General features: G+C 48.1%; 1 protein-coding gene across 2 annotated transcripts; it reads right to left on the minus strand.

Moving 5' to 3' along the window:
• Positions 1-1,498: 1,498 nt before the first annotated feature.
• On the minus strand, positions 1,499-3,240 carry LOC120895664 (actin, muscle-type A2-like). Of its 2 annotated transcripts, none has more exons than XM_040299200.1 (3): positions 3,119-3,240; positions 2,043-3,021; positions 1,499-1,952 (listed from the first exon to the last, which is right to left on the minus strand). In XM_040299200.1, the coding sequence occupies exons 2-3, from the start codon at positions 2,965-2,967 to the stop codon at positions 1,747-1,749; spliced, it is 1,131 nt and encodes a 376-aa protein (XP_040155134.1). In that variant the 5' UTR covers positions 2,968-3,021; positions 3,119-3,240; the 3' UTR covers positions 1,499-1,746. The 2 variants fall into 2 exon arrangements, with proteins under 2 accessions (XP_040155134.1, XP_040155135.1); XM_040299201.1 differs by having other exon boundaries at positions 2,043-3,017; positions 3,119-3,225.
• Between the last annotated feature and the right edge of the window lie 22,811 nt (positions 3,241-26,051).

A 26,051-nucleotide genomic window follows, 5' to 3' on the forward strand; every position in this document is an offset into this window, starting at 1 on the left:
ATGAAAATTATTTTACTTCTGACAATCATCATCCCCGCTTGACGTCCTAGTCTGGCACGGATGATGGGTACACAAACGTTAATCAGAACTGACAAACCGATATTGGGTTTGAAGTTGTTCCATTGCGATGAATGGCAAAGTTTTTCGGTGCATCTCTCTGACACACACACACACACACACACACACACACACACACACACACACACACACACACACACACACACACACACACACACACACACAGACAAAAGCTGAACCGAGAGCATCAGAAATCGAAACGATTGCTTGCTCTGAAGAAACGATTGTCCAACCGATTCGATTACTTTCAAATCTGCCACCTCCGATTGTTGTCATGGCGAACGTCGCCGAGACGAACAAGGGGAATTTTGATAGCATTTTGAGCAGGTTAACTTGCAGTTTGAATAGTTTGTGTGCTCGGCAAGCAAACTTGTCACTGGTTCAAAGGTCTATGTTCGCCCCTTCGCCACAGTCAGCGGTTTTGATTTGTTTGATTAAAATGTTTGAACGGTGGAGTTTTATCTTTTCAGGTTTAGGACAGTTTTGGCTTTCAAACAACCGCTTCAATTCGTCGGACTTTCAACAAGCATCAGAATGTCCGAATCACACAAGTTACCCCGAGACAAGTGCATCGGTAAAGTGCAGCCCGTGAAACATCGCTTTGTGGTGCCCCGCTCATCAGTGCGTACGCGCACCCCGTTCTATAAATGTAATGTGGCAGATTATTTTTTTCTCGCTCTCGAAGGCCCCGAACCTGGTAATGGTAAAGAGGCGAACGTAAACATTCCACAGCTCCCGGTGATGAAATGCCACATCGTGCACACCGCAGCTGTATCTGTATTGTTTTGTTTGGCAGCTAAGGCGAGAAGAGAACGTGGAAGCAAACGGGCTGTACACTTCCATTCCCGAAGGCACACGGCTCCCGACAGCCCGATGTCTTGGCTGAGAGCAACAAGGAAAACAAATGCAATGCAAAGTGCGCAATGGCACACGACACAGACGCACACGGCGGCGGAAAAGTCATCTACATGAAATTAGCATTATTCGGTGCAAAACGAGATCTATCGGCGGCATCCACACCCGAACTTGTGGTGTGGTTCGGCAACTGTGCCATCGCGCTAGCCTTGTCTCGTCGCAGTGAGGTATTGTTTCACGTAGAACCAGCCGCCCAGCCACCCGATAGAAGAGCCAATTTTCATTGACGAGTAGCGCAAAAATAACACTATGAAGTACAGCGACTACCAAGCTGAGGGACTCGATTGCATATGGATGAAAGCCCTGGAAACAGTTGTTCGTCACTTCGTCACTTCCAGCGGCTGCTGTTCAACCGACAGGGTGTACCCTTGCTTCTAAGCTGAACTCGACGGTGGTGATATAATTTACATACCTTCACTCTCCCAATGCGTTCCATCCACCGAGTCCGGGTTCCAATTGAATTCCTCCTTTTCCCCCTTTCCCCCCCCCCGCAAGAACAGTATGATGTAATCAAAAAAGATATATTTACTTCGCTAGCTACTCCCGAGATGTTACAATTTCAAGCTTTAAAAAAATATAATGATGTAATGTAAAAAGAAACAGAGACGCCACACCGCACACGAGCATCGTTTCGCGCGAGTAGAAAATAAATTGAACGGCGGGGAGGTTTTTGGTTTTTTCTTGGTGAGTTTTTGTTTGGTTTGGGTGGGGGGATTTGGGCTAGGGTTTGGTGAGCCCAGATGTTTTGTTTGCTTAGAAGCACTTGCGGTGGACAATTCCTGGGCCGCCCTCGTCGTACTCGTGCTTCGAGATCCACATCGTCTGGAAGGTGGACAGCGAGGCAAGGATGGAACCACCGATCCACACGGAGTACTTACGCTCCGGCGGGGCAATGATCTTGATCTTGATGGTCGACGGTGCGAGCGAGGTAATTTCCTTCTGCATACGATCGGCAATACCTAGAAGCGGGTACATACAGAGCGGAGAATGGTTAGCAAGGGGCAGAGCTCGATACGCACCAAGAGGCTAAAAAGCTAGAGGACACCTACCCGGGTACATGGTGGTACCGCCCGACAGGACACTGTTGGCGTACAGATCCTTACGGATGTCGACGTCGCACCGCATGATCGAGTTGTACACCGTCTCGTGGATGCCGGTCGACTCCATGCCGAGGAAGGACGGCTGGAACAGGGCCTCCGGGGCGCGGAAGCGCTCATTGCCAATGGTGATGACCTGTCCGTCCGGCAGCTCGTACGACTTCTCCGACGAGGACGAGGCGGCGGCCGCCTGCATTTCCTGCTCAAAGTCGAGCGCAACGTAGCACAGCTTCTCCTTGATGTCGCGCACAATCTCCCGCTCGGCCGTGGTCGTGAACGAGTAGCCACGCTCGGTCAGGATCTTCATCAGGTAGTCGGTCAGATCGCGACCGGCCAGATCCATGCGCAGGATCGCGTGGGGCAGCGCGTATCCCTCGTAGATCGGCACGGTATGTGAAACACCATCGCCCGAGTCGAGCACCACACCGGTGGTACGGCCGGACGCGTACAGCGACAGCACGGCCTGGATCGCCACGTACACGGCCGGTGCGGCGAACGTCTCGAACATGATCTGTGTCATCTTCTCGCGGTTCGATTTCGGGTTGAGCGGGGCCTCCGTCAGCAGGACCGGATGCTCCTCGGGCGCCACGCGCAGCTCGTTGTAGAACGTGTGGTGCCAGATCTTCTCCATGTCGTCCCAGTTCGTGATGATGCCGTGCTCGATCGGATACTTGAGCGTCAGTATACCGCGCTTGGACTGTGCCTCGTCGCCCACGTACGCATCCTTGTTGCCCATGCCGACCATCACACCCTGGTGGCGCGGACGGCCAACGATGGACGGGAAGACGGCGCGCGGCGCATCATCACCGGCGAAGCCCGCCTTGCACATTCCGGATCCATTGTCCACGACCAGTGCTCCCGCATCATCGTCACACATCTTGAGGCTTGCTGTTGAGTGCTGGTGCTGCTACACAAAAACGGCCAAGGCTGGCTGGGCCAATCGAAAACAAAAAAAAGATGTAAGCTTTCCGCACTGCGTATTTGCACTGCACCAAGAACCGAAGAACAATCCGCGCAAACCAACTCACCTCAACTGAAACTGATACTGCACGCGATATAAACCGACAGCTACAAGGCGGTGACTGAGGGCCAAAACTGACGCGTGCCAACTTATATACTGCGGTAGTAAAGATCGAACGCCATATCACCATTAAAGGATCGCACCCGATCGGGCGGAGCCAAGAGACCCGAACCTCGGTGTTTGGGTGGGTGGCGCGGAGGGCCATCGGAAGAAGGCCGCCGGGGACAGCCCCGGGATGCGTTTGTCTCTTGCGAAAATCGCACCGCATCCACACTCGCATCCGCCGCACATACTCAGCGCCCCAAAAATAGCTCCAAAATAGCAGAAGCGGTGCGCGCCGTCGATTGCGGCGTCTGCCGCAAGATGGGTGCGTTCGGATGCGGATGATAGTGCAGATAAGAGCGGGGTTGGCAGCAGGACGGCAGGATGGTAAGGCACATACATTGCAGGACGGGGTGGCAACATGCCGAGGAAACAGATTAATGAAAAACGTCACGAAAATAGCATTATAATAGTGTGCAGCGAGAAAGAGTGTATCGATCAATCGAATCGATGTGTTTGTAGCAGCAGCATTATCGACTGCCAGTGCATTCAAGGCACAGGTTTTCCACCACAAGCTCAGCTATGTGTGTATGTGTGAGAGAGAAGGTTTGCACTAGGAAAAACACAATCGATCTATCATCGAAGGGGCCCCGATATGGCTCGAATCGATTGTCTGATCGATCGGCGTGCCAAGCGCCGCCAAATCGGTCAGCTGTTTGGCTCCTTGAATGCCTTTTATGGTGCGAACTCGAACGGTGAGCGATCGAAAGACATCACTATTTCACTTACACAACTACGCCAGCTAGCAAAGGCACTATTCTGCGCAAACCCGGCTGGCCAAATTGGCGTGTTTGCAATTTGCTACACAACTTGCTGCTAACAACATCGCTCGTTGCGCCGCCATGAATAAGCGTCGTTGTTGCGATTGAGTATACTCTAGTTAGGTTGTTTTTAATTTGGATGAAAGCAGCGAAAGCCCCGTTTCATACCGTGCAAACATAGTTTGTTCTGGCAGTGAGTGTGTTCCGTTCCAGCCAAAAACACAACGCTTTTCTCCAAAGCGCCAGTGAATATAATAGAATTCAATTTCACCAGTGTAACCGAAATCGCTCAATATCCGAATACTTTATAATCATTCGTAACGAGACGCTGTTGAATATTTTGCTCGGGCGGGGAGGGAGGGGGTCAGAGGCTCCCCCTTTGTGGCACAGCGCAGCACGGAATAAAAAAAAAGGATGCACCAAAAAGTTGAAGCTATGTTGTCATACATATTCAAATTCCTTTCCGCCCGGTGGTCGTGCCCGACCCGTGTCCCCAGTCCCAGCCCGGGCTGTGGGCTACCGGGAATGCGCATTAAAGCGTGGCGGCAAGTGTTGTACCCGCGTGTGTGCGTTTGAATATATATGTGTGTGTGTTTATACGTGCTACCAGCTACCCCACCAAACTAATAAGCACTGGCGGTAGAATGGAACCCTTTCCCCGAAGGGTTTTTGCTTTGATGGAATCTTATGAATCACTCAGCATTCCGAAATAACATGTCAACCCTTTTCATCCAACCGTTTGCTGGAGCGGCGGACAGGCGGACCCCCGCGATAGCGCTTGGGAAGCAGGGGAAGCAATCGCAGACCAACCAGACACACTAGCAGCGCCATTGAATGGGAAGCGTGTTGATGGTTGCCCGGGGTATTCCTTTCCCTTCATTTTGTTCGGTTTTTGTTTTCGTTTCTTTCTATTTCCAAAGATCCAAAACGGACGCTAAGCTACCCGAGCTCTCGTTTCGTGGTGGTTCTTCACGCTTAAAGCCCTTTTTAATATGGCTTCGACTTTTAATTTGCATTCATTTGGTGGGTTTGTGTAGCACAGTTTTGTTGCAAAGTTTGCTCGAGTAAATGACGGAATGTGATGATGGGAAAAGGGTTTTTTTTTTTTTAAATTAATCGCTCAATGGTGACCGGTGGTTGTGGCGATGCAGGCAAATGTTCGAACTACAGTAAATTAACATTTCGCTGTAGCACATCATTTCATAGATCCTTCATCCTTTCAAGTCGATTTAGTATCAATCATATCGATTCAATGCAGTTACTGATCAAACTGATGGCTGATAGCGTTTTATAAAAATAGCAAAAGTATATCAAGTTTCATTTAAAATGCGATGAGCATTAGACTGCGAACTGCAATGGGAACAATGAGGCGAGTTTGCTGCTACTCTCTAGTTGTCGATTTGTTCCAGCAGCATGCTTCAGCTGCAAGGTTAAGGTTATGGTCAACATGTTTGTGAAGTTGGTGGATATTCGAGTAAAATCTGTAAACCCACAGCTGGCAAGGTGTCAGCTTGCAAATACAATCGCTAACGGGGAGGGGGACAGTGTGCCAATGTTCGCACTACTTTTAACACGTAAAGAGAATTTCACGAACGCCGGGCGAGCTTTCAGCATGAAACTAATTAAGAGCCCCCTGGCTGGCGAGCAAATCCAAACCCCTGCCAGGCATGGGTACGTCCGACGGGAGACAACCGTCCGACAGGGTCCCGCTTTTGTCCCCGGCTATAAACGATACTGTAATAATAATGAAATTCACAGTTCATTTATCACCCTGCCAACAATATCTACATCATGCATGATGACCATTTTTGAATGCGCTTTAAAGAGCTGTACACAAGTGTGTTTGTGCTGCCTGCCAGCTCGTGGCACATAATTTATCGTCTTCACTCTCACCCGTCCCTTTTTGCGGCTTTCCGGCGACGGACGAAATTCGGTGTGCCGTTGCGTCGAGCAACACGGGGACAGTTCTGACCGGCCAGCGCTTCCCGTTCCAGCGCTCACCCTCCACTCACCCTCGTTTCCTGCAACTGCCGTGCGCTCGCCCTGCGTTTGCGTTAACTCGCTCTCCGCCGTCCGTTCGCTTTAATTAAAATGATAATTTTATTTTGTCGGTCAACCGTTGCATGATTCATGCTGCGTATCCTTGCGTCCTGCCCCACGATAACATAGATCGTTCCTGCCCGACAAGGTCAGAGACCGTCGGGCCCTGGGCTGGAAAGCTTTCTTCTCTCCCACAGCAAAAAACCAAACAAACAATCCAGCCCAGTTCCGGTCCGGTTGGTCGTAGCTGTCGTGCTGTCAAAATCACCGAATCAAACAACAAGTCCGTGCCCTTAACCGGGCCCGGGCGGCTGTAAGTGAGCCGCACTCACACACACACACAAAAAGGTGGCGAAAAATGGTCCTCAACCGACTCTCACTTAGCCTGCCGACACCTACCGCAACCAAAACGATCGTCACATCGTGTGATTGTGTGTGTGTATGTGTGTGAACGTGGCAAGGAGGACGGGGAGGCGCGGACGTAAAAGAACAACAAAAAAAAGGATACTCACGGAAAATACAATATCTGGCCACTGTCGGGACCAGGCCGATGGGCAAAAGGTAGATGTGCCATTTCTTTGGCACGTAGCGCTGTTTGTTTTCGCTTCAACACCCCTTCTTTCCGCTCGCTGCAGGCTCAAGGTATGGTGGGTACGGGTGGACAGGGGGTCGTGAGCGGGCACGCAGGTATTTACCGTGGCCTGTCAGTCAAGCCGTTAATTAAAAACATATTTCTATGCCAGCTTGTTTTAGCAATGCTCATTTGGGAAGCGAGCGTATTACCCCGCACGAAAGACACACCGCGTTGGTCGTTTGTGTTGCTTTCCTTTTCCTGTTTTGCCTGAACGGACTGACGTAGGCTACTTTACCGTTATTTGTATGAAGTGTTGGGGTATACCTTTTTTGCCAGTGTCCCGGTTACTTTCTTACTACCTTTCAAACCACTGGGAGATTTTTTTTTTTTTTTGGGACGGCCTCCCTTCGTTTCACGGGGCCCAAATTATCGCCCAACCTACGCAAGGGTTAAAGCGAACTTTTCACCTGTCATGCTGAAGCGAGCGGCTTCGGAAACAGCAGTGAAGCAAGCAAGGTGAGCAAGTCCTTCCAAGCTCTCTCTCCTACCCAAGAAGGGAAAACCGCACACAATCACATCGCGCCCGTTACGCGCACAAACGGAGCTCCTTTAACGCGCTCGGTTACTTCAGCTGTATGTGTTTGCAGAATGAAGAATGGATGGCAGTGAATACTTTATTCTGCACAAAATTTATTGTACTCGTACTCCATACCCAAGTGTTCCAGGCGGATGATGGATGGTTGCGGGAGGCACCGAGTGGCTCCCCGCCGTTGCCGGGCGGGAATAACGGAATGGAATTTAACAACAGCATAATTTGAACTGATAGAATGTGCATATTTCAGCAGCATCGCTCTACGGAGCCGACTCTACGGGCACGTGCCACGCACGAAGTAAATATTATTTGATTTTGTTATTTATGGCTCCTGCCGGTGGATTCTGATGGATTCACGGTCTAGGCGATGCCTGGACGAGCGGTGGTATAGGAAGGTGTAAATCAGTGCCCATCCCGTGCCACCGTAGGCTTTTTATTTATGCATTTTATCTTCTTTCCATCCCCCGAGCAAGAGTGCTGATATGGGTGGGAGTGTGTGAGTGTGTGTGTTGAAAAATGTCTTCATTTAACTCGAGCAATGCATGGTAAAGTAGCCGTTTTATTAGTGGTTTATTTATGTGCTGGTTTGAGTGGAATCCTACGATATGTAACACTTTGCGGTTAAGTAACCCACCACTGCTGCGCCGAAGACGTAAATGCTGTGCTGTGTGAGAACTATTCAAGCACATTTAAAGGTAAAAGTGAGACTTAACACATGAAAGTATAGAAAAAGACTTCATTCACTTGAAACAACTCTTAAAAAGAATAAACTATCAATTATTTAATAAATAGATTTTTCCTATTTTCATCGAAATGATTCAAAAGTTTAAACTCAAATTAAACCAATTCGACAGAAATGTATTGACCATTTTGGTTATTACACGCATGCTGATTATTTCATCCTCTATCCCAACCACACATCCCGTACTTTACAACATGATCAAAGACACTTGCTGCTACACAATACGGTGAACTAGAAATTCCCATTCTTGTTACCCGAACCATTTATTTCCATTCTCCGAAAGCCACCATTCGGCACCACGATTTGCGCTGACAATGATAATGATGACATGTCTTCCGCATCGTTGCTCCACCGCCCTTCCGACATTTACCAACCTCGGCGTGCTGCGTGTGGAATGTAGGAAGCGCCACCAACCACACATTAGCGAGTCGAGAGGATGGAGATTTGTTGCCGATCGCATGGAACCAACACACGCACCCATCTCAACACTCAAATGCCCCGTGGCCGATAGATACCGGCGCGCAAATAAATCACATTATGCAGCGTTAGATCAACCGGAGCACCGGATAAAGGCGGCGGCAGCGAGCTGATCGGGGAGGGTAATGGTTTGCGATGCAGCGCGAAATATGAGGTGCATTATTTGACTAAATACGGCAACAGCCTGGCAGCAATGGTGGCACGATAACTTCCACCGAACTGTTGGGGTCCACCTCTTTTTTTGTCTCCACCCTCACGCACATTTTGTATACCTCGGCATAATTAGATCTCGCGTGATGGTGGTTTCGGGGCTGCAAAAGGTGCTGCCGCGTTTAAAATGCGCTCTTTGTTGCCAGGGCGCCTGGGCCACTCCGTCCCTTCAGTGTGCCGGATTGAGTGTGTCAATATGCGTGACGCTACGAGTAATGAAATTATTATCGCTTAGCCACAACTATTTTCCTATAATTAGCTCTAGCGACGGTGCGTAGCAGGCTGGCGGTTTTTTTGGGGTGGGGAAGGTTTTAGGCGGAGGGCAGTGGTTCGGTGACCAACATGCACCGATCGCCGCAACAATGACAGCACGCGATACCGCAAAACCGCTTCGCTCCGAACCGGCGAGAGGCGAGTGGACGACGGTTGCTCAATTTATTATCGTCAACTAATGGGAAAGGCAAATGGTTGCAGCGTAGCTATAACAGCATTATGAATAAGCTAAGAGCATCCATCAGATGCTGCATTATTTCAACAGAAAAAGCTTCCAGTGTCTTGTACTCAATTTAATATCAAGTCTATGGATTTATGATTTTATGCCATTCCCTTTTTTAATGCTCCAGGCGGCACAATGTGCACTCTAAACAATTTCATTTCGTCAAACTGCTGGCCTCAGATCCCGTGCACGTTGCAACGCTGGCTTACCTTTTTCAATACCTTTTTAATCGAGTTTTTATGCACCCTCTGTCTCTCTAGATCGCTAGAGGCTTTTGGCGCTTCAGGTTGGTCGCCGTCGAAGTCGGAGTGGCGGTGCATCGTTTCGCAGCCTCACACACTGTGTGCTAATTTTAGCAGAGTCGCGTGTCAATTGCATTCGTGTTTTGCGTTAGACGTCCGCACCGCTACTGCCCACCGTTCCCGTGCGCGCCTGACAGTGCTTGACGATCTCGTTCGAAAGCGATCGATCGTACGGAGTCAAGCGCCGCCACACGACCGGCGCGTGCTGATCGATGCCAGAACAATCAGACACATTTGCTTCGGGCGAAACCGGTGGATGCATTCTCATGTCGTTTGTGAGTGTGTGTGTGTGTGTGTGAGTCTACGTGTCTACGTGCGTGTGAAGGGAACGTGTGCAACAACCACGGGCAATGCTATGCTGACCCTTTCGAAGGCGATGGCAGGCGCGCAGACAAATCGCACGCTAACGATTAATCTTTGATCGGGCGTCTTGGGAGCGAAACTGTGTTGGCGAGAGCAAAGTCAGCAAATATTGACGTTTCAGCTGATTTGGATGTTGGTGCCTACTTATTCAGACAGGTCTTTCCAAAGGATAGCCAAAAGAATCTATAAAATATGTAAAAAAAACAACAACAACAAAATCATGGATTTGTCACAAATTCCATCCCATCAATCGTTTTATGATGAAGGATGCGAAGATTCGTTGTGATGTTGATACTTACAGTCTGCTCCAAAGGTCCAGTATTTGATCAAATTAGATACGAAGTCTTTTGAATCTTTCAATTCTGGGTCAAATATATCGCAGGTTATGATTCTTTAGCTTACCAACACACAATTTAAGGATTCCTTTTGATTCTCATCATCCAATCGTTCTGCCCTTGCGTTCAACATCGCAACTAAAGCCTTTATAAACCTCAAGAAATGAGACGAGCACTCAATCATTCTCACCTAGAGTCAGGAACTTCAACCAGCCTAGAGAGTACCTTCAAAGACATTCATTATTAACCGCCTAATACTTATCAATGTGTGCGCTTCACTTCCGGATACTATTTGCCAAACACTCTACATTGTTGCCATTGAATCAAATTGCTCACTTCCGATCGAACGCGGCCTGCACGTACAGTACCCGAGCACCAGAGTGTCTACATCCCGCTCGCCGCCCGTACGTTCGACAAATAATATCAATCGTCATGAAAACTTTATCAACCATGCAAATCGTTGCACAAATTGCTCTTGTTGCATTGTTTGCATCCGTACGTTCACCTCTGGCAGGGTGAACTGGGGCACTCCATCCCATCTTACACAGGCAGCCGAAAGATGGCCTGAGCTGCGGCCTGAACGAAAATTATGTGGCCATCATTTTCCACCACTATACACACACACTGGACAGGGTCAACACATCAACCGCCGGGCCGGCTTGACCGGTGACTCATTGACATACCGGCAACACTCCATTTAGGGTGTACGTGATTGCAATTTCCGGGTGCCGAGAGCGAGAGGGGTGTGCAGCGAGCACCGTCAGGAACGATTTCCTACCCCGGCGGGGTCGATTTACACTTGTCAGGCAGGCGCACGATGATGACTCATGTTAGCACGTCGTCGGCATTGCTGTTATGTGTCCTAACCGGCGGCGCATCGTGTACCATTTTTGCTACGTGTGAGGTCGCAGCACATCGCCCCCCGCTTCTTCTGCCCGAGGGTCGTTATGGGCGGTTGTATTGAAACAACAATAACGTCTCAGTACCGGTACGCACCATCTCTCAACAGACGGCAAGATTTTGATATTCCAAGCATCGATGTGCCAGCCTCACATTCGAATATGCCTCCGAAAACCTACCGTAGTTGACAACGGAAGCGACACGATGATGACGATGATTATGGGACAGCTTGAGCCCAACCTCACTTACATGCACACACACATGCACGCAAACACACAAACGGTTTCTGTTTTTCGTCCACCAGCATGTTCCTGCTACCGGCGAATCCGGCTGACAGTACCTCAAAAACTAACCTCCCCCAAGAACGGGTCAACGGTCCGGTCCGGTACGTGGATCTATTTATTTACCCATCCCCATCGCTCGCTGGTACCACCACTTTCGAACGGCGTCCGTCATGAATAATCACACAATGTCACGGGTATTTGGAGCGGTGATTAATGACCGACCATTCATTTTCATTTGTATCCGGTGACCACTCCGATGCGCTGCAGCTCATAACTTCAGGTTCGCCGGGACTTCAATTTTCAAGGCCCATCAACACCGAACGACTGCACGTTTATGACCAGAACGCCAGTGAGAGGCCTGCTGAATTGAATTAGCTTTCTTGACAGCTTCTTTTGCCCCGTGGCACGGGTGGACAGTAGCAGCAGCAGCAGCTCCCTGTCCCGGAATGTTGGGAAAACTTTAATTGTTCAAACAAATAGCCGCCGCTGCGTGCACGCACACGCCGGGCTGGGCAGCGTGGGAAGCAAACGTACCACAACGAACCACCCCCTTGAGAAGTGGAGGGGAGCCCGTTCCCGTTAATATACAGCATCTTTCCGGTTTGCCAAACTGCTACCGAACTCCGAAACACTCCGAGCCGGCCAGCGTTTATGGAGCGTCGTAATGATTTTCCACACAATTTAGTTTCTCGCCACGTTGAGCATAAGTGAAAGCATACACATACACACCGATACCGATACCGATGTCGATGGTGTTTGATGCACTGACTGGCATTCTGGCTCGTTCCTCTCCTTCTCTTTCTCTCTCATTTTTCGAATAATCCACTAGCACGGTTTGGTTCGTCAAATTGAGTCCCGTTTTCGTCGCGCTGTGTCGGCGTGCCGGAAAAAGGTGATGAAATTTCCGCTCCGGTCCGTGCCGCTTTGGGTTTTTTTACGGCTCATTTTCCATTTATTGCACCAGCCGGAAGCAAACGCAACTATTTTCCATATTTAATTAATCACGTTCAATTACACCATGATAATTTGATCGTTCACACCAATGGGGAGAATTTGCCTCTTCCCTCCCATTAGTCGGCATAGATTGGTCTGCCCTAGAAGGTACTTTCATGCACCATTTTCCATCGCTGGTTTTGCTTCTTTGCTGGTTTGTTTGCTCGTGTTTACACTTGAACTAGCGTAACGTAGCTATCCCAAAAATGCTGCCTCAACAAGATTCACTCTGCCTGGCGCTGCTTTACTGCTTTTACCGCTGAATGAAGGAAGCTCGGCTACTGTTTGCTGATGGAACGGAACAGATCGTCGTCCCATGGTGTGCGTGTCTTAATCCTAGCTAACCCTTAATCAAAGCTGTAGAATCGGAACGATTTGAAACGGTTCCGGTGGTAGCTAACGTGCTAGTGTTTGTCTTCCTTTCGTCGATCGTAAAAAGGTGTGAACAGAGTATGTGTGAGTGGGTGTTTGTTTTAGTGGGTTGGTTAGGTGTCCAAAGGGAAAAACCATCTATCTTTCGGTAATAAAGCAGCATGATGATGAACATCCATCTGCTATGGTAAAGAAACATTAAGTGTCCAATGGTGTTTAGCCTTGAAGACACAATTCTACCCCTAAGTAATAGTTGCTCTACATCCCAATGCAGTTTCGTGTGTAATGGACTTATTTCTGATATTTGTTTTGCCTCTAACACAGAAAAATTGTAATGTACACACTCCCACACAGGCCACCAGTTAATAAGTTTATTGCCACCGATGTAATACGAACCATAAACAACTACACCCTTTATCCTATATTGGACTGAACACGATTGGAAAAACAAACCTGCCGCTGGTACAGCTTTATTCCCTGTGTACATACAAGCACCAAAACCCGTTTAGCAGAAACGGGCCCAGCGTCGAGCGGCCCAGCAAAGACGCCTGCCACAAGGAAATGTGTCACAAACAACAGGCCCGACCAGCTCGAACGTCCGCAACCCGCGCAGCACCGGCGTGTCAGCCCGAAGTAGGCCTCATCAAAAGTTCAATAAACTCAGACATCTTTGACTGGCGTTGTTTTTCGTTCCGCCGGCCAGTCGATTGGATTGGACTGGATTAGAAAGAATAACAGCGTGCGTTACAACAACCCTCTCCGTGTGCGCTTGAACGGGTTTTTTTTCTCGCCCGCTGCGGAAAAGCAAAAGCGATTGGAAGCGAGGACCAATTTTCCCCGCATATATCCGGTTAACGATTTGACATGCACAACCTTCCAGCCGTGCAAGACGAACGATGACGACGACGACGGCGGCGATCCACCTTACACGGTATGCAAAACCGAACGAACGTTAGTTTTCAATTTTGCCAGTTTTTCCTTTCGACCAAACCCCACTTCCCGCTTCAGTTTCAATCCCCGAAGCCCGTCCCGTCCTAAACAAGCAGGAAAAGGTTCTCCCGGCCCAGCTCGCTCAACCCGTTCTCCCGTTCATCGTCGGTCCATCCACACCCACAAGACGTTCCATTTGGCCATTCCCGCTGCAAACTACCGACGTTGGATTGGCGCCATTTTTTTTTTTGCTTCCTTTCCACTCCACTCCACGACAACCCTTCGATGGCATTCTTTCCCGATGCGTAGACCTGACGATGGCGATGCCGTACCGCGAATCTTGCGTCTTACGGCGGTGCAAAGCCACCGTTTGGCTGGAATGTAAAGCGGATTTGCCCGATAACCCAATATTGCTTATTTGTGTTGATTTACTCAAGGCTCATCCGGTTGTTGGAGCTTGGTCGGTTGGTTGGTTGGTTGGTTTGGTGCTTTGGGTTTGGCTTTTTCGTACGCAGCAGGGCTGTGCAAAATGGTCCATCCACACACACACAGCACTCTGCTCTGAAGGCGGGACGGTAGCCGGAACCGTTCAATTGATTCCTGATTCCCGAATTTATTCATTTATATGCATATTTGTCTCACGGTGCTTCATGCACGCTGATGAATGAGGCATTGGCAGGGAAATTGTAATGGCGGAATGTTGGGACACGGTTTGGGGTTGTTGTTGCCTCGGCACAGGTCACGCTGCCCCAGCACAGTCACAGTGTACCGGGAAGGCCCCACCATTCCATTACCACGGTCCATGGGCAAACGATGGAGCACTGGAAATGATTCGCAATGTGAGTTAACTTAGCAATAACTTTATTAAATATGAACCAATCAATCACGGGCGTGGGCTGCAGCGTTTGGGAAATGGGAAACAGTTGCGAGTAGAAAGGAAGAACGAAAAAAAAAACACACAAAACAGGCATGTCATTAGCATTATTTACCTCTGATTGATTTGATTGGAAGCATTTTGATTTACAGATTGAACGCTTTACATCTTGTTCGACACAGTTTGAGTAATTGATGAGGTCACTGTTTAAGGCTGCTAAGCTGGGATGAGCCGATCTTGGTTAATCGTCACTCCAATTGCATTAACTCTCGCCTTTTTTATTATTAATCAACTAATTAATAATTACAGATACATCATGCGCGTCCGTTTCAAAACAACATTGCCCGCAAGCTTTGAATGTTTGAACAAGATCGAGCTCAATCGAGTAACCCTGTACTTGACGTCAATAGTCCCGTATCGTAATGAAATACAAATCCGAATGCTAAAACACCCATGCGTCTGGATCATCCGGAGCTAATTTGAGTGCTTCTAATTCCACTTCAATTAATCGCACCAAACATCCTCCAGCAAGTGATTAACTCTCACACTTAAAAATCACAAACACACACATGCACGACAAACATTTCAGCTAACACAGAAGAAGTGCTACTTGTGCCGGGTAGCAGCTCCCATAAATAACGCTGACGCCTTCAAACCTGTCGATATTTGTCACCACGCCCGGCTGGAAGCATACCCATACCCGGCCACCCCGCCGGAAGGAAGACAAAAGACATAAGCGAAAGCGAAAGACAAAAGAACCTTTCCTAAATTAAGATCGTACCATAAATCTTCTCGCCGCCTGCCCTCTGCATGCATGCTGGATGATTGTTTTCTGTTTCATTTCAAACAAAAGTGATACATTCCATGTACAAACATGGGATCATCTAATGCGTCGCCCAACACCTACTACACCATCCACTCACCCACACATACACACACACGTCCCCCTGCACCCACCTGATTGCCAGTGTACCGTCAGATTATCATCATCGTTTGCCACCGGTTGTGTCTGACACGAGAGCAGATGCACACCACGTACAACTCATCCCCTGAAACAAGAGAATCTCTCATACAAACATACACACAGACACACACAGAGGCTCTGGATGGGTCGGGAAAATATAATCCTGCTAAATGTGATCGATTGTGTCTGCTCTAATCACACGTTCGTGAGCGGAATGATGATATTAAATCCATTAAAAGTCTATTTCCGTGCGCCTTTCTGCTCGGTCTGCCTGTGCGTACATCATTGGGAAGTGGCCCGGGGGAAGGTGCTGCGAGCAGATGCGACATTCGATGGAAAACCTGAGCACCGCAACAGCACACCATCTTGTTGGGCCCGTAAAAGGTCTGAAAACCTGGGGCAGCTTCTTTTTTTTTACAGCGTTAAAGACCATCAAACTAAACTCCCCGTGCCGGTTTGGAGCGGGAAGAATACGCCACGGGGCCAGGCAATTGAGATAACATGCCAACGGCGAGCGCGTGCACGTGTATGTGTGTGTGGCATGAAAAGTGGAAAACCAAATTCAAAACAACGGTTCAGTGGGGGTGAGCAACACCATCGCCCCTCCATATTTCCCTTGTGGTGCCGCGTGTGAAACCGTGAACAGCTACACCACCACCGTAAACACATCCCACATCCATCCATCCAAAACCTGGTAAGAAAATAAAATAACAAATGAAGTTGAGCAAACGTTGCTGGCTGGTAGAAGTGCTTGCTTTGAGGTTTGGAGGTGGAAAAAAGGCTAAACCCAGCTCAGCATAAATCATCTGGGCCTACGAGGGAGCGTAGGTGAGAGAGCGAGGCGGCGAGAGGTAAACAAACTCGCCCGTACCTCGGTTTGGAAAATGACGGGTTTGGAAAACCGCCGTGAAAACGATGTGTTTCCATCCATTTTCCGTGGTCTTTGTTTAACGTCAAACGCCTCCATTTGCGGGCCTTGCATCCGGGGGGTTTTCCATTCATCGTTTCACTGCTGCAAGGGAGAATGGGGAAAAGGGCGTGAAGGTTTCTAATGCACTTTCTGCTCGAAACCGTTCCCGTCGTAAGTTGCATAACGGCGCGGTAGGTCAAAGGCGTGTACAACAATGTACGATGAAACAGATCATGATGCGAACGATGATGATGATGCTGCTGCTGCTCCTGACGATGGTTTCGCTTCCAATCGCCCCACGGAACAACCACGGAATCAGCAGCAGCAGCAGCAACAGCATCACAAACTCATAACAATCACGTTGACGAGCATTTATTTATTTGTCTTCTCGCCTTGCCTGCAGCTCGTTTTAATCTATGCAGTCACTAATTTATTATCTTTCTCGCCTTTGGATTGGTTGAACCATCTACCAATACACACATACAGGAATGCAAACACACACACACACACACACACACACACACACACACACACACACACACACACACACACACACACACACACACACACACACACACACACACACACACACACGATGAACCATTGTCATTTGCTGCAAAGGAAAAGCAACTCCCTGCTCGTTCTCGATTTACGATAATAATCATGATTCATCGCGAGGCGGCCCCAAACGAGAACATCCAACACTAACCGACGCGTTGATTTGCTGACGTGCGTTAAAGAGCAGTTTAAATGGAAGAATCCCAAACAAAGCCAGACCAAGCAGCGGTGGAGGGAGATATGCAACTGTGGCCATATTTTCTGACCAATGCACATTGGGCAAACGCCTGTATAAAAATCGAAAAACCAACTTCATCGCAGGTTAACACCATCAAAGTGGCCATCAAAGTGTAAACTTTGTGTTTTAGTCCCAAATTTGAGCAATTTTTCGACCGAACATAAACCATCATATTTTAGTATATGATGGTTAGAGTTTGATAATTAATGTGTCGTTGGAAAGGTTTTTTGTCATACTTTGATGTTATGTCAGAATATTTTGCAAAAACTTGTTTTTAAAGTTCATAAATGATTGAAAATCAAACATCATTGTCGAATTTTTGGATATTTTCATGTTGGAGAGCAAATTTTTTTATGATTCGACTCGATTTTACTCGTGAGTCGTATATCATAGGAAAGATCAACATTTTTCCTACGTATTGACGTTGAAGTTAGCTGCGACCATCCCCGAAAATTATTGAACTTTTTCTTGAGAATAGCACGAGCGATTTTGACGTGTTGTTGTATGAGCCAAACACCACAAGTATCGAACTACCTGTCATAAACGGGCATTTGAAACAAACAGACATAAGAAACAAAGCTGAACAGAGAAAAACAGTTTAAAAAAGGTCGTAAGATAGGAATCAGCTCTTTTCAAAACTAACCATGGAACACTCGGCTTTTTTAGCGCGTAATACTTAAAAAATTGTTTTTAGTAAGGAACTTACTCCGCCTTTGTTTAAATTCTTAACAATAATTGTTGATGCTGTTAAGTACTACACAATAATGCAATGTTGTGAGTGATAATTATTAAGTTTTTTTTGCTGTCTTGCGATTTTAGTATAGGACTGCCCTGTATCATAAGAGCAATGGTATTGAATGAAGAAAAACTGCAAAAGCACGAGGAATTGATTTTCATCCCGGCGTTTGTATGGCCGTTGCCCACTGTGCAATGGTAGGAGAACACTTCTAGCGGTGAGGCATAAAACTCGACTTTTTATGGACTGGACGAGATTTTTATTGGAAACAAATTTTGCCTTTGATGGCGCAACGATTCCGAGCGCTGTCGCCGGGAATGCAAGGAAACGATGGATCCGGAAATAAGCTCTTTTGGGCAGAGGAATCTAGGCTGAGTCTAGTAAGCGCCCGTAGCGGAAATGTAAAGCAGCAACAAGTTACAAAAACCACCGTAAATAATCGCACTCTTCAAGATGGTTCAGCTCACTAGCAACGTGGTGCTTGCTTGCGTTTACACTGAGTGCATGGTGTAAAGTATATCGGTTTCTTGTTTTCACCTTTCCGTATCGTTCGTCCGGGAATAGCGATAAGCAACAGCATTATTTAATATCTCAATCAATCCCTTCTGCCCCGCCTAATGGCATTAATTCGCTTTGTTTTACACCAGGTAAGCAATCGAACCCGGTTTTAAATTGCTTATTACAACCGGTGCCAACGGGGCAATCACGGCTTTTTGATGCTTCGATCCCCGCCACCGTTCAATTAAACCGAACCCACGGGGATTGGATCTAATGCAATCTCACGGTGGCTCAAGGGTACGCCCCGGGACGACATGCAATACGCTTTTATTTGCAAATGACACTTCAAGGCAACACGCGAGCTCAACTCGAGCCTTTGCCATCACCATCACCGCCTCCCTTCCTGCTGCACAGTGCAGTGCAATCTCGGTACCGTGTTTTTCCAACACTAGCTAGAGCATGAGCTGACACACACACACACGCAGCCAGCTTCACTGGACGAGAGGCAAACCATCAGCCGGGCCACTTATGATGGGTGAGTGACAGGGAGTTGCATTCTGTCAGTTTCAGCAGCAGGCGCCGCGTACGTTTCGGTAAGTGGTCCACTGTTCTATCCGGCCAACGGCGTTCCATGCGCCTGGGTCGAGCATTCCACCGCCCGCTGCTCATGTCATGACGCGTACTACACCCCCTTTCGGGCTAGGTGGTACAAGAGGATCTCCAACACACACACTCACGTTGTCTTACAACGTGCACGCACAGCAGAAACCGGATCATGGGAGGCATCACATGCTGCTGCTACTGCATCCCGCACAACGATCCTCTTGTGCACCTCCAACAGCCACCATGCAACAGCAGCTTGTTTAGCAACAGCAATACCGGGCTGACCAGCGCTCGCAACGCTCGTCTGCCGGCGGGATCGCAGCAAAAGGCGAGACGATATTTAAATTTCCAACGATAATAATGCACACGCCGTACACCAACACGCCGTGCTAACGCGCTGGCAGCGCTGCAACAACGAACATCCCACGGCGCACGTACGAAGCGACGTCGCCTGTTGGGCGTGGAGCAAAAAATAGCTCGAAACCTTTAAAAACCGAACCTACATAAACCAAACGCTCGAAATTGTGTTACTCACTCCGGTTTTTCCAATACCCAGGTAGGTAGCTGGTAGGTCCCCTGCCAAGAGGGGGGTTTTGGATCGCTTTTATGTTGTGTGCTTTTATGATGCACCATCGCCACCCACCGCCATTGCCTCCATTCGGCCGTGGGATGATAAATAATTCAGTAGCCAAGCTAGTAGCGGCAGCAGCACCAACACTAGGGATGCATCATCCGTGCACTCTTTGCTTGCTGCGCTCGGGATGCAAATGGTACCGCAAGCCGTTTAACAGCAGCGCGGGGCGTGAGATTGGTGATGCAGAGAGGGGCAGACAGTCGGACCGAACCAGCTATGGGTGACTATCCGTCATCTCAAGCTAAGCTCACTCGAACCTGCCGCTGCTTGTGCTGCTACTGTCAGGGCTTTGGCGCCAGTTGTCCGAACATATTGAGTGATGTTTTAATTGAAGCTCTGCTCGATTGTGCGTTTGCTGAATGCAGCCCTGCGCTAATCCACCGCCCGGCCCGGCTACGGGTTTTGAATGACTAGCTCGCTGGCAGACTGACTGCGGATGACTGATACTTTAAGAACCTTCTACACACCGCCACCACCCTTTGGCAAACGCGCGCACGCCACTCTCGAGCCACTTAAGCGCAAACACTCGAGCAGGATCCACCAGAAAGGATCCCTTACCTTCTCCCCCACCCTCACCGGAGGGTGAAATGATGGACGCAAGACCTCGCAGCGCGACAGCGACGCGAATGCTCGAGACGGGCACGCTCAAGTGGTCACTGTGTCTTTCATCTCACAAACACACACACACACACACACACACACACACACACACACACACACACACACACACACACACACACACACACACACACACACACACACACACACACACACACACACACACACACACACACACACACACACACACACACACACACACACACACACACACACACACACACACACACACACACACACACACACACACACACACACACACACACACACACACACACACACACACACACACACACACACACACACAAAGACCGAGCAGACCGAGGGGTTGTGGCTTTTCCCGGCTAAGAGATCTCACTAATTAGCTCGTCCCCCTCCGTACCCGCGCCAGTGTGATTTTGATTGCACCATGGGATCGCCCAAACCAACCTGCCGACTGCTCCATCAAGTGGCTCCAGCCGTCGGCAAGGCATCAGCGGAAGGCATAATTTAATAAATTATTTCTCCACGATTAATCAACCTGACGGCCGATTGAACGGCTGAGCGAATGATCCTGCTCTTGCCATGCGAAGTTGGGTCGGTCGGAATGGGATAAAGTTGTACGCAGCAGGACTTTGCACAATGCTCGTGTGAGCTGTTATGCGCGAAATGATAGGGCACCGCTCCGCGATGCAGTGCCATTTGGCATGCCCGAAGGCAAAGTAACCAGAAATAAAAGCTTACTTTGCCTGCTGGGGGTTCGCGAGCGCACAGAAACAATCACGCTACCGGTATCATTTCAGCAAATTGCAAACTGCATTGTAAACATTGTGCCACAAGTAGGTACCGTCACGCAACGCCCCGCGGTAGAGTATTGAAATGTTGGCCGCATTCTTTGCTGAAGAAAACAAACACACACACACAGCCCAATTATCTAAACAAACAGTTTAAATAGGTGAGCCCTGGCAGCACTCGGAATTAAGCAGCACCGAATTAAACAAATTGCTGCTTCCCTTTCTGGAGGGATAAAGAAATAAAAGAACGTGTTTTTCCTTCGAAACGCACGGCAAAAGTGGTGCGGATTCAAACCTTCTCCGTCTAGCCGCAACTAAAGCTGAAGTAGGTCACTGCTCCCACCGGTGCACTGGTGTGTAAGGCGGCCCCCTATTGACGATGATTTGCAGCCCAGCGCTATGGTACAATAATTATTGCATGGGAGTGTGTGTGTGTTTGTTGCACTATCAAACAATAGCTAATGATAATGGATGCACTGTGAGGCACTCGCACAGCATGCACTTCCGTTCGCGTCCTGGGACGAGTGCGCCGAGTGGCTGCTTTTGCCACGCGACAACGAACGTTGTTTCCAATGTGTGAACGAACCAGATGGGGATACCATTGTGTTGTTGGGGTGGTTTAACGGAAACAAAAAAAAAGATTAACAGGAAACATTCCAATTCAAAAGCGAAAAACACGAGAAAGAAATATAGCGAAACGCAGCACCATTAACAAAATGAAAATGCTTCTTTTTATTTGTTTTTTTTTTTCTGGTAAAAATATGTATATCCAATATAATTTATTATTCTTTTCTTGTTGATCAAAACGTGAATAAATACTGCCGATAAAAATGAACCCCGTGTTTCACGCACAAAGAAATCGAAACCATGGTCACCGGTGGAAAATCCTTCGGGATACGACGCAAAGGAGATCGTTTCCGTTTTGTTGCGGAAGCGGGATGCGTCCTCTACTGCCGATTCCAATCACCGCACAGCACTCGTAAAACAAACAGCAAAGAACGCCACACACACACACACACACACACACACACACACACACACACACACACACACACACACACACACACACACACACACACACACACACACACACACACACACACACACACACACACACACACACACACACACACACACACACACACACACACACACACACAGAACAGCACTGGGCAATTAGATAAGAAATAAATTCCAATTTTATATCGACCAATTAGAATCAAGATCAACGGGCTGGTGTAATGACACGCGGACCACCAGCAGCAGCAGCAGCAGCGGAAGCAATTAAACCCTATCTTCATCGCGAGCAAACGTGATAGAATGAAAAACGTGCAGCTTTGCCCGGTTTCGCACGAATTCTACTGGGCCACACACACCGTCCCACGCCAGCCCGCCCGTCGCTTTCCGCGAAACGGAAAAGGGTTTGAATTCCCCAGCAGCGGTGCACCCCAAAAAAATGCGCAAAAAAGAGAGAGAGAACACCACACTGGAAATGGAACGTTTTTACTTTTGTGTGTTTTTTTAAATGGATTCTTCCTTTAACTATTCTGCTGCAATGCAATGGTTGATGTTTTGCACAACGAGTTCGATTCTTGTGATGCCGAGGAGTGCAACGGATCGGTCCCGCTGCCACCATATGCCAAATTGTGGAGCTTCCTGTGACCTCTCTGGAAGGAGGACACAGCCTTGCGCAAGGTGGCCCCACAGCTCCGCACTCGCTGTCGCATGAGAATAAGCGATAATCCAAAGTCTATAATAAAATGGAATTTAATCTAATGTAAATGTTATCGGGCAAAATGAAAACGCAGCACATCGCGCAGACCTGCATAGGGCGGCTCGGGAGTGGGACGGCCGGGGGGCGCGCGAGGTTATTGCGCTGTCGGGTGCGCTGTGGCTGTTTGCTTATCGGGTTGGCATAAAAGTCAGCGGGATTATGGATAAAAACCGTTGCGAGCTGGGCTTCGTGTGTGGGTGGGTGTGCTGGTGGCTATCCAGCGCGTGATGGTAAGCGGTACGATATGCGGTGAGCAAACCTGCCAATGTAACTACGGGGCATTTGCTGGATGCGTCTCTCTTTTTGTGCCTTTTTTCGCTGCTTCCTCCCGCCCGACCGTCCGAAGAACGTATTGAGGATATCGAAATGATTGGTAAGGGTTAGAAGAGCAAAAAAAAAGAACACCGATTGCTGTGAAATATATAATATTTGTCCTCGGTCGCTCTCTCCCCGCACCGCAGCGGCACCGTTATCGTGGATTTTACAATATGATCTCGGCAAGTGTTTCGCTGAAAGGTGAATTTGCCCAACCGGGCAATAACGGTGGCAATAAAACATTCCTCCGCCTCGTTTTCACCTCGTTCGTTCGGACCGATGGGTGGCGTTTGCATATCACCGAAACGAGAACGCTCCGCTCGGGATGGGTTAAACATTGGAGCCAAATCCTGTACGGTAATCTGTTGCACGTTTTGTCCACTGGTAGGGTTGCTGGTTTGCTAGTTCTCCTGCCACTGGCCAGTGAAAAATAAAAAGGTCTTTTTGTGTTAACAATAAATCCCCACCGAATTGGTGTTGTGTGCATGCATGTTTAGCAGGACTTTAAATCGTTTCTTTAGAGAGACGTTATGCTTTTTTCCACCCCGCTTGTAATGGTGGCAATAACAAGAGTGCTCACGAGTAGATTCAGGTAGCAACCGATGTATAAAAAAACGGCATAAAACAGTTTAAAAGATTGTGTTCTTTGTGGTCTTTATTTGTCTAAATGGTACAAATAAATTCAACAAGAAGTAACATTTTCCCGAATTCATTCACTAAAGGGCCTTCGACTCGTCGCTTTCTTCGAAACGACGGGGCGTGCCTGAGCCGTTGTCACTCGGCGACAGTTGACTAGAACTTTTCAAGAACGCATTCGAACAGTAACCATGTTCCGGAACCTGGAAAGTGTCGAGATGTCGACTGTCATGCACCTCAAACACAGGTGTTCACTGGAAGTTAAGCACGCGGAAGTTTCCACCTTTCTAGTTAATACCGAGACGACACATTCTTCAAAGAGGGACGGAGTGTTCTTCCTAAAACTTTGCCACAGTTGTGATGTAAAGATTTTCCTGGAACTTCTACTAGCTGACTAGTCATCTGAATAGCATATTAATTGCTAGGAATTTAATAGCGTAGCACGTCTCTATGGATTGATGGAAAAGCGGCTAGTTTTCAGTAAAAGTAATTAATTTTACTGTGCTGAATTGTATCCTAAAAAATAATATGTTTTTAAAGGAATTTCAATCCAAATATGCAGCGTAGTTGGAGGAAATGTGCTAGCTATTAAGCTAAAATTGCTCTTTTATTCCGGTTCAATTCCTCGAGGGCATCTGGTGCAAACTGTTACATAGTTGTAAGACAAGCTTTTCCAAATTATTCAAATAGCAAGAGAAGAACCTGTGAGATGCTGCATTAACGCTCACCGTATGATTCACATCGTCTGCCATAATGATGATGCAAATGGATCGACATTTTAATTAACGATCTCAATTCTTTCGCCGTAAAAGGTGCACCAAGTGTGCGCTCACCTCCGTTTCGCATCATGCTTATCAAAACATTAATTATTTTTACCTCATTTCATCCCTCTGCTGAACCCGCGATCTTTTGATGATGTTACGAAAAGAAACAAACTCTCTGTCGATTCTTTTAGCTGCCTCTTAAGCCCCTTGAGTTGCTTCCTACCGCAATGCACATCACTTTACCTTCCTTTTATCTGTTATTTCGGAAAACTAAAAAAAAAAAAACATAAAAAGTAGCAATCTTGGCAAATATGATAATGAGTAAAGTATGTTGTCATCGTGACGTGAAAAGAATACGGCTAATTGAAAAGACAAAACAAGACAGAATGGAACACGGGGCGAAGAAAACAAGCATGAACCAGTGTAATTAATGAGGTAACTTTCCATTAGTGAAGCTTTGCTGCACATTTTTCCACCTTGCAGTGGACCGCTTTTGCCGTCCACTTGCCACGCCTTTGATGGTGACGTGTGCCGATGCCGCGTAGTGGAAGCAGCGTTTCGCGAATTTATTCTACAATCTCCGCGCTGCTGTGCGGCAATGACTTGCACGTCCCTACGGCTAGGAGCAATTATTTTCGCTAAATTTATAAATTCCTTTTTTACTGCCCTGGGTGGGTGAAGGAAGGAAAAATGCACAAAAAAACACACACACACTGATTCGATTCCCATTCCGCTGTCTGTCGACGAAAACGCCTCTCCCAACGGAAAACGGAAGAAAAGGAAAGGATGATATCGATACCTACAATTAGAATGGGCAAAAGCAGCAAAAAAAGAACCCTCAATCTGACGCCCTTCAAGATGTGCAAGTCGATCACGGTTTGCTAAATGCGATTTTTTCCCTCCTTTACCTCGCACTTCTGGGGCTTGTGCTTGACTGGTGTCCGTAGGAAAGTTTAGCAAGCAGCAAACCTAAGAAAACTCTTTGAGAAGTTTGCGTTCTTTTTTCCACCTGCGCCTCCGTTCTCGCCCGCCACCCGCCCGTGAGTGGGTAATTATCCCTTTTTTCCCCGTGATTTTCGTCTTCCGTGGTTGCACAAATACAATCGGGGCCCACCGGTTCCGAGCGAACCGGACTGGATAGGACAGCACAGCAGCACTCGATGTAAAGTATTATTAATTATGCTTCCTGGATGGCTTCTGAATATTTCACCCGCAGACATTCGCAGTGGTGCTGGGCGAAGCTGGTTCGATTCGCATCCTGCTGCCCGGTTTCTTCCGGCCTGCCTGCCCTTGCTCGAGTCGATCGGGAAATCTTACCGATGCAAAAACCGATGCGGGGTGTTTTACGGTGCACGTATTCCGATCACACTGCTTCACCCGTAACGGTGGTGGCATTAAAATTTCCAACAATGGATTTCCGGACAGTCTCGGGATTCTCTTCACTCAATTAACCTTCAACAAGTCAAACCGATTGAACTAGTTTGGCATCGGACGGGTAGAGCCTGACACCCGGTTCGGCTTCTTAAGAAAGGGCTCACGAAATGCTGGCCATTCCATTCAGTTCCATTTAGT

The sequence above is a fragment of the Anopheles arabiensis genome, chromosome 2 (assembly GCF_016920715.1).
Source record: "Anopheles arabiensis isolate DONGOLA chromosome 2, AaraD3, whole genome shotgun sequence".
Taxonomy (NCBI): Eukaryota; Metazoa; Arthropoda; class Insecta; order Diptera; family Culicidae; genus Anopheles; species Anopheles arabiensis.

Excerpts from the sequence above, each read along its gene's own strand:
- LOC120895664 (XM_040299200.1), bottom strand. The coding sequence starts at position 2,967 with ATGTGTGACGATGATGCGGGAGCACTGGTCGTGGACAATGGATCCGGA. Across the intron at positions 1,953-2,042 it reads CGGTACCACCATGTACCCGG|GTATTGCCGATCGTATGCAG; the intron begins GTAGGTGTCCTC and ends ACCCGCTTCTAG.